This window comes from Arabidopsis lyrata, assembly GCF_000004255.2.
Source record: "Arabidopsis lyrata subsp. lyrata unplaced genomic scaffold ARALYscaffold_5, whole genome shotgun sequence".
Taxonomy (NCBI): domain Eukaryota; kingdom Viridiplantae; phylum Streptophyta; class Magnoliopsida; order Brassicales; family Brassicaceae; genus Arabidopsis; species Arabidopsis lyrata.
The window spans coordinates 19,856,834-19,871,146 of record NW_003302551.1 but is presented as its reverse complement, the minus strand read 5'-3'; the positions used below and the strand labels follow the sequence as shown (position 1 = coordinate 19,871,146).

Here is a 14,313-nt window from a genome sequence, read left to right as displayed (position 1 = left end):
CACCTAATCTTATATACCCCGATTATTTTTTAGATTGCAAGTATAAAAAAACCTTTCATTTATGTTATTCAATCATTTGAATAGGGAGTTTGTGATGTTTTACAATAACTTGTATTCAAATTTTAATAAAAATCATAAATTTGTAATAAAAATCATAAATTTGTAATAAAAATCATAAATTTTTACAATATTGGATTAATATATTTTAAAAATATTAAAATAACCCCAAAACTAATCCCCGGTTAATCCCTGATTTTAATCCGATTTTCCGATTAATCGCTAGGCCCATACCGAGCGCCCGACTAGCGCCTAGCGATTTTTCAAACAAGGAGTACAATGTACAAAAGGTTGAGAAGAGATTGACTTAGCGAGAGCATCTGCACATTGATTTGAGTCAACCGTCTTTGAGAGAGGAGAATAAGTAAAGTCATTTAGTGGTTTACCAAAAATTCACATATTTTAAAAATTCAATGTGCAAAGTCACACTAACCTGATTATTACTGAATTTGTCTGGCCTTTGTTTGGACAGCTGTCCTGTAATAATTAATTGATTCTTTTTACAATTGCTGTAAAATACGGTATCTTATAGTTTCAACTTTCAAGGCTTTTTGAAGATCCTTCACCATATTATATGCATGTAAAATAGAAGGCCTTACACGGGCTCACTTGATTTGGGCTTAGTATTGGGCTAGTAAATCGAGTAAAAATCACGAGGGCATTTTGGTAATAACCTCAAATTCGAAATGTGAGAGAAACTTGGGGGGTGGGGTACTGAAAGTGGAGGGTAATGGTAATGTGGGTGTTAACCGCATCCAACCGTCACTACAAAACCCAAAGAAACTTCCGCACACACAGAGAAGAAAAAAATAAACACAAATCGAAAGTGAGAGAGATGAGGAAATTGGAAACGAAGAAGGAAGAGATAAAGAAAGGGCCATGGAAAGCCGAAGAAGACGAAGTATTAATCAACCATGTTAAGAGATACGGTCCTCGTGACTGGAGCTCCATTCGATCCAAAGGTCTTCTTCAACGCACTGGCAAATCTTGTCGTCTCCGTTGGGTCAATAAACTCCGTCCCAATCTCAAAAAGTATACATTTTTCTCCTTTTTTGTTCTCTCTGCAAATTCAATTTTGGTTTTGTTTGCTTCAGATATTTAGGGTTTTTTGTTTGTTTTTAGTGGATGCAAGTTCTCGGCTGACGAAGAGAGGACTGTGATTGAGTTACAATCTGAATTTGGTAACAAATGGGCGAGAATCGCTACGTATTTACCGGGAAGAACTGATAACGATGTGAAGAACTTTTGGAGTAGCAGACAAAAGAGACTCGCTAGGATTCTTCATAACTCCTCTGATGCATCGAGTTCGAGTTTCAATCCCAAATCTTCTTCTTCTCATCGAGTCAAGGGTAAAAACGTCAAACCAATCCGTCAATCCTTCAACGCCTCTCAGGTAATGATGATGACGAAATTCCTCAAGTTTTTTTGAAAAAACTCTGTTTTCTATGGTTTTTGATTTTCAATTTTGTGTTTCAGGGCTTTGGTTTGGTTGAGGAAGAGGTTACAGTTGCTTCTTCATGTTCCCAGATGGTTCCTAATTCATCTGATCAATTTGATGATGAAACCTTGAGGTTGCCGGATTTGGGTGTTAAGTTAGAGCATCAGCCTTTCGCTTTTGGCACTGATCTTGTTCTAACAGAGTTCTCTGACTCACCGAATGATGCAAATCAGCAAGGAATTATCCCTTTCTCTCCAGAAAGCAGAGAGCTTTTGGCTAGACTCGACGACCCTTTTTACTATGACATACTTGGACCAGCTGATTCTTCTGAGCCATTGTTCGCTCTTCCTCAGCCGTTTTTCGAGCCATCGCCAGCGCCAAGAAGATGCAGACATGTTTCAAAGGATGAAGAACCTGATGTATTCTTAGATGATTTCCCGGCTGACATGTTTGATCAAGTTGATCCAATCCGAAGTCCTTAGATTGTTGATCTTGTTTGTAGATGGTTTCCTCTGTGTGTTAATTGTTTCTAGATGTTTCAAACAACAATCTAACTACATTCTTATGTAATGACAATTCTTGTTCCCTTGTTATTATGTGAAAGGAAGTTGTGTTGTTGTTTTCTTTGGTAGAACTATATAACTCTTATTCGATTGAATGAAAACTTTGAAACAATGTTTCATAATTCATACAAAAGCAGTTCAAATACATTCAAAAGTACAGAAACAGAGGACACTGAAGACAATTGACTAAACCGGTGATTGGCTTATGACAGGTTCATAACTGACAGGATCATGACTAAACCTGATTCCAGCTTGACCATGACTCAAAACCACCTCATAGTCCCCAGCTTTAACAGACCCATCTTTACTTGAGACTTCTCTTCTCATTTCAACATAAGCACAGTAGTCTACTTCGTACACTGTTGTATCTTTATAGAATGTCGAAAATGTAGTTCCAACTCCTTCCCCTGAAATTTCATCAATAAGGTTTAGAAGGTTTCAATATCGAAACCGAGCATTGTTCATCAGAGACGGATAGGATAGTTCATTATAAAGAAGGGAATTGGTTTGCATCTGATTGAGCTAAGAAAATTTGGAGTCTATCAGGACGAATGTATGAGGGTATACAAGATTCATACAAATTTGCATTTTACAGATACACACAAGTCAAAACAAATGATGAGGAAACTAAAATTAAGAAACTTGCGTACCGTGGGTGACTAAGAGCAAGTTCTCTGAAGGATACTTATCAGCAAGAGCCTTTACAACTTTCACATATCGATCTCTGCAACCTTCGACAGACTCTTCCCATTTTGGCAACTGAACAGAAGCAATCAAGGATCAAGTTATCTATCGAAGTAAGGGAAAAAATCAAAACTTGAAAAGGTCCTCTAGAGAGTAAAAGCACACCTCTTTATAAACCATATCGACATTATGATCCACCATTCCCTCAGGAAACATAGTTTCAATATCTGAAATAGTGAAGTCAAATTTCCCATCTTTAGGAGCAAGCTCACGCCTTATAGCCACTGAGTTCAGCATCTCACACAAACCTAATTCAATAGAAACCTGACAAGGAGCAAAACATTCAGCTGATTTCATAATTCCATTCAACTTCCTAGACTAAAAATTTGAAATCTTTCAACAAAAAAGGCGATTTTCTGTTGAATCTGAGTTTGAGATATGATCAGACCTTGAGCTTAGATTTATCAATGGAAGGGACGTCTTTGGAAGACATAGCGTTGGGATCGACATTGACGGCGGAGAGAGCTGCGACGACTTCGGAAGCTGTCTGGAGACATCGGAGGAAAGGGGAGACGAAGACACGGTGAATCGGAAACCCGATCTGAGATCGGATCCTTTGACCGGTACGAAACGCTCGAATCATACCGTCTTGAACGAGAGGTGGATCCCAAGGTCTCTCGGCGGTTGAAACCCAGAGTGGCTCGAAATTGTCGATTCGATCACCGTGACGCATGACGAAAATGTTTTGGTAGCCATCGTCCATGTTAGATTTGGGAGACTCCATTGTTTCTTTCTTCTTCGTTTTGCGACTCTAATGGATCGTTATATTTATAAAGGAATGAGATTTTTTAACTTTTTGTGGAAAATGTCATTATGTCTTTTGTATTTTTTCTCGGATTATCTTGTTTTTTTTTCTTTCTTAAAAGTTCTAATTAAAAAACGTTATAGTAAATTGTTGAGAAATGCCCTAAATTGTTTTTATATATATCAACTGCGATTATTCATACTCTTTTAATAGTAGGAAACTGCAAAGGAATTTCTTATTCGAGAATTTAACAGGTTAAGAGCATTATGACACATAAAACTATATCTCTTTAATTTAACTTTTGATTGGTTTGGTTAGCTATTATTAACTTTTTGTTTGTTGTCGTTATGCAATGGTGTTACGTAACTAAACAAAACATGATTTTTTTATTTATTAATATACAATATGACTTGGGAAAAAACTACTAATTTGATGCTTTGTCTCCATCGATGAGATTACATAAATGTCGACAGTCGACGTCGTATTACCGACTAGTCATATACATACTTTACAAGATAATAATTTTTGGTGTTTTAGAAAGAAGGCAGGTTTAAGATGAATGACGTGACGAGACAAGGCTATAAGATTATGATCCTTTATATAAAGTCTAAGACCATGATTAACAAGAGGATCTTAAGATTTTCTTAAAATGATCTTAGCAATTAAATGATTAAAATTAATTCCCAATTAAATTTTAAAGTTAAGGTGAGTTGCTTACCTAAAAAACAAATACACACTTAAGAACCATTTTTAAGAGCCATTTTTAAGACACCATTGATAATCATGTTCTAAAATAAACTAAGTTAGATGATACAATTTGGATGTTAATAACTCGTTATCATATAAGGTTTATCAAAAAAAAATAACTCGCTATCATATAATTTAAATTTTATTTTAACTTTTTAAATATAAGTCGAACCATTCCTTAATGGGTGAAGTAGTTGAAAACCGTCCCACGCTAGTGACTTCTTCATCAAATAATATCTTGTTGATATAGTCGACCAATTATACATATAGAGATAATTTGCAAGATGAACTCTAAAATTTTACTATTTGAAGAAAAATGTTGACAAAAAACATAAATAAATTGATGTTGATTTTTGTATGTTTTAAATAAACAACGTGATATCATGTGACAATAAGGATTAAAGTTACGATACATTATTAAGTTTTAGTTTTAGTGATAACACTTGAACTAATTTTCTTAAAGTTTAAGTGTTAATTTTTTAAAATTTTTTAGTAAAAATTATTATTAATTTTTAAAAATGAGTTTAAGTGTTAAATCTATATTACGTGAAAATTTGCCGAACTTCGAACACCAAAGCATACAGACCAACTAAGGACAAGGTGCCTAAGCGCGGTTAGTTTTCGACGTTTTTAAAATTTAACACTTGAACTAATATTAAAAATTAGTGAAATTAACATGGTTTAGGTTTAAAACATTATTTTCTTAAAGTTTAAGTGTTAAATTTGTTTTAAATTTTGATGAAAATTATTATTAAGTTTTAAATGAGTTTAAGTGTTAAATCTATATTACGTGAAAAATTGCCGAACTTCGAACACCAAAGCTTACGGACCAACTAAGGATGCCTAGGCGCGGTTAGTTCTCCACGTTTTTAAAATTTAACACTTGAACTATTTTTTTTTTATTTTTTTGGTCAACCACACATTCATTATCTAATTTTTAAAAATTAATAGTGGAATGAGTTTAAGTGTTATAATGAGTTTAAGTATTAAGTTTTAAATGAGTTTAAGTGTTAAATTTGTTTTAAATTATAGTGAAAATTATTATTAATTTTTAAAAATGATTTTAAGTGTTAAATCTATATTTTAAAAAATTAATAGTGAAATTAACATGGTTTAGGTTTAAAACATTATTTTCTTAAAGTTTAGGTGTTAAATTTTAGCGAAAATTATTTTTAAGTTTTAAATGAATTTAAGTGTTAAATCTATATTACGTTAAAAGTTGCCGAACTTCGAACACCAAAGCTTACGGACCAACTAAGGACAGGATGCCTAGACGCGGTTATTTTTTGACGTTTTTAAAATTAACACTTGAACTAATTTTTAAAAATTAATAAATGAGTTTAAGTGTTAAATATATATTTTTAAAAATTAATAGTGAAATTAACATGGTTTAGGTTTAAAACATTATTTTCTTAAAGTTTAAGTGTTAAATTTTAGTGAAAATTATTATTAAGTTTTTGATTGAGTTTAAGTGTTAAATCTATATTACGTGAAAAGTTGCCGAACTTCGAACACCAAAGCTTACGGACCAACTAAGGACAGGATGCCTTAGACGCGGTTAGTTTTTGGCGTTTTAAAAATTTAACACTTGAACTAATTTTTAAAAATTAATAGTGAAATTAACATGGTTTAGGTTTAAATATTATTTTCTTAAAGTTTAAGTATTAAATTTTAGTGAAAATTATTATTAAGTTTTAAATGAGTTTAAGTGTTAAATCTATATTACGTGAAAAGTTACCGAACTTCGAACACCAAAGCTTACGGACCAACTAAGGACAGGATGCCTAGGCGCGGTTAGTTTTTGACGTTTTTAAAATTGAACACTTGAACTAATTTTTAAAAATTAATAGTGAAATTAACATGGTTTAGGTTTAAAAAATTATTTTTTAAAAGTTTAAGTGTTAAATTTATTTTAAATTTTTAGTAAAAATTATTATTAAGTTTTAAATGAGCTTAAGTGTTAAATCTATATTAAGTGAAAAATTGCCGAACTTCGAACACCGAAGCTTACGGACCAACTAAGGACAAGATGTTTAGGCGCGGTTAGTTTTGACGTCTTTAAAATTTAACACTTGAATTAATTTTTAAAAGTTAATAGTGAAATTAATATGGTTTAGGTTTAAAACATTATTTTCTTAAAGTTTAAGTGTTAAATTTTAGTGAAAATTATTATTATGTTTTAAATGAGTTTAAGTGTTAAATCTATATTACGTGAAAAGTTGCCGAACTTCGAACACCAAAGCTTACAGACCAACTAAGGACAGGATGCCTAGGCGCGGTTTGTTTTCAACGTTTTTAAAATTTAACACTTGAACTAATGTTTTAAAATTAATAGTAAAATTAACATTGTTTTGGTTTAAGTGTTTAAGTGTTTAAGTGTTTTCTTAAAGTTTAAACCTTTATACTTATTTTAGTTTTCTTAAAGTTTAAACTTATTTTCTTAAAGTTTAAGTGTTTTATCTAAAATTTCTAAAAATTTAACACTTGAACTAATTTTTTAAAATTAATAGTAAAATTAACATAGTTTTGGTTTAAGTGTTTTCTTAAAGTTTAAACCTTTATACTTATTTTAGCTTAAAGTTTTCTTAAAGTTTAAACTTATTCTCTTAAAGTTTAAGTGTTTTATCTAAAATATCTAAAAATTTAATACTTGAATTAATTTTAAAAAATTAATAGTAAAATTAACATAGTTTTGGTTTAAGTGTTTAAGTGTTTTCTTAAAGTTTAAACCTTTATACTTATTTTAGTTTTCTTAAAGTTTAAACTTATTTTCTTAAAGTTTAAGTGTTTTATCTAAAATATCTAAAAATTTAACACTATAATTAATTTTTAAAATCAGAAAAATCAGAAAGTCAAAAACTTTTAAAAAAAAAAAAAAGAGAGAAAAAAGGTAAGAAAGTACCTGGAGATATCGTCAGGCGACTTGTGGTTGTTCTGAAATTTGACATAACACCAATTCTCTTCAATATCCTCTTTGTTCCTCGTAGTCTCCGGTGAAAGCGGCTCGGTGGCTAGGTCATAATCCGGCGAACTGAAATCGATCTTGATTTAGAGAGAAGACGACAGAGGATTGATGGAGATCATATCATTCAATGAATGAAACGATGTATATGCAGAGATCATCATCGGATTTTACGTCATCAATGTCTACTTGGCATCATCATCAGCGTTTAGAGACTGCGGATATCAATGTCTACTTGAGATCATCATCAGCGTTGAGAGACTGCGGATTTTACTTCATCAATGTCTACTTGAGATCATCATCATCGGAATTCACAGTCTCTGTATAAAGACTTCGCTCGAGAAGAAGAAGAAGAAGAAGAAACGAGAAATAGAGAGTTTTGATTTTTCTCTGACAAGGAAGAATTAGAAGAAGCGTTAAGAGAATGCGTGAGAGAGAGAGAGAGGATTTATAAGCAAAGAGGTTCAAAAGAAAAAAGAAATTCACAGAGTCTCTGTATTAAGACATTCGCTCGAAGAAGAAGAAGAAGAAGCTTTGATTTCTCTGACAGGGAAGAATAAGAAGTTAGGGTTGAGAGATTTATTTATAAGCAAAAGAGGCCCAAAAAGAAAAGGAAACTGATAATCACAATCCTTAACGGTCTTAAAGATTTCCTTTCTCTGTAATCACAATTAACGGTCACATAAAGATTTCCTTTTTCTTTTTTTTCTTTTTTTTTTTTTGTTTATGTGAGACAATGTGATGAGTTAAATTAAGGTGAAGATCTCTGATGGTGCTTATAATATGCACGAAAGAGGTAACTATATAAAGAGTAAGAATACATCAAAACACATGACATTTTAGAAATAAAAAGGCATAATCAGTTTAAAAGACTTGAGAACCAAAATTACGTTTAGAATCAATAATAAACAACAAAAACATATTCAACCGCCGGTACAACACTTAAAAAAGAAGTTCTCTTAATCCTTGCAAGAGGTCAAAGGATCCATCCATCTTTGGACCTGCAATCCTACAGCTCGTTCAACTCTCAGTGCAGAACACCATGAAAGAAGAAGAAGCAAGCTTTGTCTTCTGATCATGTCCGGTTAACCAGGAGTTTCTAGATATCCAGTATTTTTCTAGTGCCATGATCATCTGGAACATTGACTTAAACAGGAGTTTGGTCTGAGGTGCTCAACGAATGGTACTTGATTCCACATTGACCAAGACTTGTAATCACCTCAAAGCCCCCAGCTTTAGTAGACCCATCTTGACTCAATACCTGTCTTCTCAGTTCAACAAGCACAATACTCTACGTAAGACACATCTACGCCTTTAAAGGTTGCAAATGTAGTCCTTACTCCTTCCCCTGCATTTTCCCAACAGAGAGACATTTGAATACGAATTTGATCGATAAAAAGGACTACTATTCATAGACACTTTGCTTTAATGAAAACTTAGAAAAACAATGTTATTTCCAAAGAAACAAAGCAGAAAGAATATGTACAAAGATCAACAAGACTTAAGAACATAATGTTTTAGTTTACCGTGAGTGACTAAGAGCAAGTTCTCTGAAGGATACTTATCAGCAAGAGTCTTAATCAAATTAAGAAATCTATCTGTGCAACCTTCCACAGTCTCTTCCCATTGTGGCATCTAAACAAACCCAACAATAGATAATTAAAAGAAGAATCAAGTTTTATACTCAAATTGCTTCCAGAATTAGAAGATAGACAGAAACAGAACATGTCCTAAAGCTCACCTCTTTATAAACAGGATCTACACTATGATCAACCATTTCATGAGGAAACATAGCTTCAAGATCTGAAATCATGAAATCAAATTTCCCATCTTTGGGAGCAATCTCAGGCTTAATAGAGATTGAATTCAGCATCTCACTCAATCCAAATTCAATAGAAACCTGAGAAGCATACAAGAATCAACCTTAAGATGACTTTATATCACGCAAACTTTACAATGATTATCTAGATTCTTAAACTAAAATTGAATCAACAGAGATTCCATGAACACCACAAGAATTTCAAAACCTAAGATAGTATCTGTAAAAACGACGGGGGATTATCTGACCTTGAGCTTAGATTTATCGATGGAAGCGACGTCTTTAGACGACGTTGCGTTGGGATCGAAATCAACGGCGGAGAGAGCAGCGATGACTTCGGAAGCAGTCTGGATACATCGGATAAAAGGGGAGACGAAGACACGGTGAATCGGAAATTGGATCTGTGATCGAATCCGTTGACCAGTTCGAAACGCCCGAACCATACCGTCTTGAACGAGAGGAGGATCCCAAGGTCTCGCAGCTGTATCGAGCCAGAGTGGATCGATTTGGTCAATGCGATCACCGTGACGCATCATTAAGATATTTTGGTAGCCATCGGGATTGGATTTAGTAGACTCCATTGTTGTTCTAATGGTCGCTGCTGGTACTCTGACCTTTGAGAGTACGTTGGAAGTGATTGTATACTGGCGCTTTTGATTTTTTTTTTTTGTTTTTCCTCTCTCTCTCTATTTTTATAAAAACAATTATTATTATTTTTCCAAATTTATTTTAACATCATCGTAATGGACAAAACCGACTAAACCGGAGATTGGGGTTATAAATGTATGATCATGGATTGGGATTTTTGTGGTCCTTGAAAGATATACTCCATTGTTGTAGACCGTATGGTCGGATGGACTCCATAACCGTGGGCCTAATCCATATTCTAGAAGGCCCATGTCCATGTTCTAGAGGATTCTCCTTATGACGGTCTATGTTATACTTAGTGGGCTTTTGGGCTTTAGGGTTTACTAGTCCAATGGGGATTTGTCTCCCCTTGTCATGTATAAATATGTATTGAAACCTCATTCATTAATCAATAAGAACAACAAGTTCTATAACACGTTATCAGCACGACTTGCTCTTAACGAAAACCCTAAAACCTTAACCCTAAAAATCGCGACACTGTTCATCGCCGACACTGTTCATCGCGATACTGTTCATCGCCGACCTGTTCATCGTGATACTGTTCATCGCCGACACTGTTCATCGCGATACTGTTCATCGCCGTACTGTTCATCGCCGTACTGTTCATCACCGACACTATTCATCGCGGCACAGTTCATCGCCGACACTGTTCATCGCCGACACTGTTCATTACCGGCACTGTTCATCGCCGACACTGTTCATCACCGACACTGTTCATCGCCGACACTGTTCATCGCGACACTGTTCATCGCGGTACTGTTCATCGTGGTACTGTTTGCGGTTAGTTGCAGTAGCGTGAGTTACCGAGGTCTTTAGCTCCCGGTTCTAGTCCATACAACCCCATAAGGTGAAAGGTAACATCAAAACCCTAAAGCTAAAGAACCAACAATTGAACTTGAAAGTTAAGCAAAGAGAAACCCTAAAACGATTGATGATTGATTAAGTGATTGCTTTGCTTGTATGATTCGATTGCTTGCTTGATCCGATTGCTTGTTTGCTCGATTGTTTGACTCGTTTAGGTTGCTAAAAAAAGTTGATTATCGCTTAAGCTAAACTCGCCTAAGTTGCTAGAGAAGTTTTAATTATCTAAACCTAAAAATCGCAAATCGAAAATACCTAAACTAAGGCCGAAACTTTCAAAGCCTAAAACCCTAAAATCTTAGGGATAATAGGAAATCTTAACAACCCTAAATCCTAAATAAAATAGGAAACTTTAAAATCCTAATAGAAAGCATGAAAACCTAAATAAAATCCTAAATCCTATTGTACCTTAAAATCCTAATTAAAATAGGAAATCTTAAAATCTAAAATCATAAGTGAAATAGGAAAATTAATCCTAAAGTAAAGAGGAAAGTAAATCCTAAAAGGAAAAGGAAAAGTTAATCCTAATTAAAAGAGGAAATCTAATCCTAAGCAAAAGAGGAAATCTAATCCTAAGCAAAAGAGGAAAGTCAAATCCCTAAGTAAATCGATTCATGGTTCGGTCTCAAATACCGCATGACACTAACGATTACATGATTTTGACTCAAAACTTTTCCTTGTAGATGTTGAATTACAACTTGTACTTTACTGCCCTAAATCTCTTAGGAGATAATTATTTTATAATGGGCAATGGATACTAAGATTATCCTAAAGTCAAAAGGACTTGGTAAATGTATCTAATAAGGCAATAATGCCAAGAAAGAAAGATAGATACAAGGCAATATTAGCCACCGTCTTATTGAGAGTCTCATAATCAGGACTATAAGTCCATGGATGAGTCTACTGCTAGATGAGCAAAATAATGACTTACAGATAAAAACAGTGAGTTACGACCTCATAGATTAACCCCATTACCTAATGCCAATAAGGCCGCAGAGGATAAGAAAGAATCCAAAGAATATAACCACGTCTAAAGTGATAGACCACATGGTCGTGACCGTGGTGGATGGAAAGGACGTGGTTGTGGCCACTATAACTCATCCGGCCGTGGGAACCACTTTAACCGTGGATGTAGACCCAATTCCGGCCGTGGTCGAGGGCGAGGACGATGTGGTATTTCCAAACCACAACACTCGACCAAATGAGTATGCCATAGATATGGAATGGGAAACCATTGGGCTAAGATATGTAGGACTTCCAAACATCGTTGTGACCTCTATCAAGAGAGTGTAAAAGGGAAGAATCCTAAAGCCCATTTGGTATATAAAGATGGTGAACATGATCAAGATGATCTAATAGAGTATGAAACTTCTGATTGCATAAAAGAATCAAGTTGATAAATTTTACTTCGACATCAAAACCTCTATGTTTTTCTTTGCATTTTATGTGTTCATTGATTGTTATTTGCTTGAATTTATTTTATATTATTTTATGTTTAGAACATGATTCTTGTCCATATAAGAAATGGCCGAGGACAAGAACATAATTGTGGTGGATAGTGGAGCCACACAAAAGATAAGAGATATTTTCCTAAATCTCATAATGAAAAATGCCAATATTAGCACTTAGCGGGTATAGCAAACCTTATTGAGGGCTACGGCCAAGCCCATATTCTATTACCAAATGGCACGCATCTTGAACTAAGCGATGCCCTATATTCACCCAGCTCGAAGAGGAGCTTATTAAGTTTCAAAGATATAAGATTGAATGGTTTCCATATTGAAACAAAGGGTGAAGGGAACAAAGAGATCACCCAAGGACATAAGAAAGTCCTAGAGACTATACCCGCATTATCCACTGGTCTCTACTATGTTAAAATCGATATGATCGAAGCTAATATGGCAATGAACAAAGATTTCATCGAGAAATTCACTTTATGGCATGACCGGCTTGGCCATCCGGGTCATAGTATGATGCGTAAGCTTATGATAAATTCAAAGGGGCACACCCTAAAAGAGAAAAGAGTTATCCCTAAGAATCTCACGTGTGAAGCATGTTCACAAGGGAAACTCATTATAAGGCCATCACCGGCTAAGGTAAATAAAGAGACCTTAAAATTTTTGGAAAGGATACAAGGAGATATATGTATGGTCCTCATTGATGCATCGACAAGATGGTCGCATGTTTGTCTCCTATCTACTAGAAACCAAGTGTTTGCTAGGTTATTGGCCCAGATAATAAGACTGCGAGCCCACTTTCCAGATTTTCCGCTTAAGACTATACGTCTAGACAATGCCGGTGAATTCACGTCCCAAGCGTTTAATGACTACTGTATGTCCATGGGGGTAAGTGTGGAACATCCCGTAGCACATGTACATACACAGAATGGATTAGCGGAATCCTTCATTAAACTAATTCAATTGATCGTTCGACCATTACTCATGAGGTCGAAGCTTCCAGTAGCCGCTTGGGGACACACTGTTTTACATGCATCAGAGCTTATATGCATAAGGCCATCTAGTGAACATAAATATTCACCATCCCAATTACTCATGGGTCATGAGCCAGACATATCCCATCTAAAGACTTTCGGGTGTGCCGTATATGTACCGATTGCTCCACCACATAGAACAAAGATGGGACCTCAAAGGAGGATGGGAATATATGTTGGATTTGATTTTCCCACCATTATTAAGTATCTAGAGCCAACTACAGGTGATCTATTTAAGGCTAGATACGCGGATTGTCATTTGAATGAATCCGAATTTCCTACTATAGGTGGAGAGACGAACAAGCTGGGTAAAGCAATAAAAGAAATATAATGGAATCAAACATCCTTAAATTGGCAAGATCCTCGGACTCTGGCATGAGAATCAGAGGTCCATAAGATTATACATTTGAAAAGCTAGCTAATCAATTGCCAGATTCCTTTGCTGACCCAAAGAAAGTTACAAAAACGTACATACCAGCTTGTAATGCACCAGTACGTATTGATATCCAAAAGGGAATCAATGAAATTGCTACCGAGTCTAACACACGAAAGAAACGTGGTAGACCAATAGGTTCCAAAGATAAAAATCCTCGAAAATCAAAGAAAGGTGCAATAGGAATCCGAGGTTACTAAGGAAACCATCCCAGACATGGAGATAAGGCCGGCCGGCTCTAAGGTACAGGTACCATATAATGTAGCTTGGGACGCCAAGCTGCAAAGTATTAAAGGTCCTGACCATAATAAATCTCAAATCGATTATATCATGTCTGGAACATAATGGAACATATAAGAAATCTCGACATAAGATGATTTTGCATGCAAGGTAGCACTTGAATTTATGAATATAAATGAGGATCAGGAGCCCACGTCTATACTAGAGTGCACTCAAAGACTTGATTGATTAAATGGTACAAGATCATAAAACGTGGAGCTAAGAATCATTAAGAAAAGGAATGAGTTTGGTCCGACCTTAAGGACACCATTCGATGTAAAAACCAGTAGGACACAAATGGGTCTTTGTGAAGAAGAGAAATGAGAATAATGAAATCGTGAGATATAAGGCACGGCTTGTAGCACAAGGATTCTCACAAAGACCGGGGATAGATTATGAAGAAACATACTCCCCTGTGGTGGATGCTAAGACATTTAAATTTTGCTAAGTCTGGCTATATAAAGAAAAAGACTTGATTTGCGGCTAATGGATGTAATGCCTGCATATTTATATAAGTCCACTGGAT

General features: G+C 34.8%; 3 protein-coding genes across 3 annotated transcripts; 1 reads left to right on the top strand and 2 right to left on the bottom strand.

The window, feature by feature from the left end:
* Positions 1-515: 515 nt before the first annotated feature.
* LOC9312626 (transcription factor MYB57) lies at positions 516-2,118 on the top strand. The gene is made up of 3 exons (XM_002878289.2): positions 516-1,089; positions 1,180-1,450; positions 1,534-2,118. Exons 1-3 carry the CDS (start codon positions 788-790, stop codon positions 1,975-1,977), a joined length of 1,017 nt encoding a protein of 338 aa, XP_002878335.2. The 5' UTR covers positions 516-787; the 3' UTR covers positions 1,978-2,118.
* Positions 2,119-2,130: 12 nt separating this feature from the next.
* On the bottom strand, positions 2,131-3,556 carry LOC9312625. Its single transcript, XM_002876511.2, has 4 exons — positions 3,191-3,556; positions 2,908-3,066; positions 2,709-2,817; positions 2,131-2,465 (listed from the first exon to the last, which is right to left on the bottom strand). Exons 1-4 carry the CDS (start codon positions 3,524-3,526, stop codon positions 2,245-2,247), a joined length of 825 nt encoding a protein of 274 aa, XP_002876557.1. The 5' UTR covers positions 3,527-3,556; the 3' UTR covers positions 2,131-2,244.
* A 4,465-nt stretch (positions 3,557-8,021) lies between these two features.
* LOC9312624 lies at positions 8,022-9,747 on the bottom strand. The gene is given in 5 exon segments (XM_021025523.1): positions 8,022-8,536; positions 8,538-8,604; positions 8,783-8,891; positions 8,998-9,156; positions 9,324-9,747. Coding segments are annotated over 5 exon segments (801 nt in total). The 5' UTR covers positions 9,657-9,747; the 3' UTR covers positions 8,022-8,403.
* Between the last annotated feature and the right edge of the window lie 4,566 nt (positions 9,748-14,313).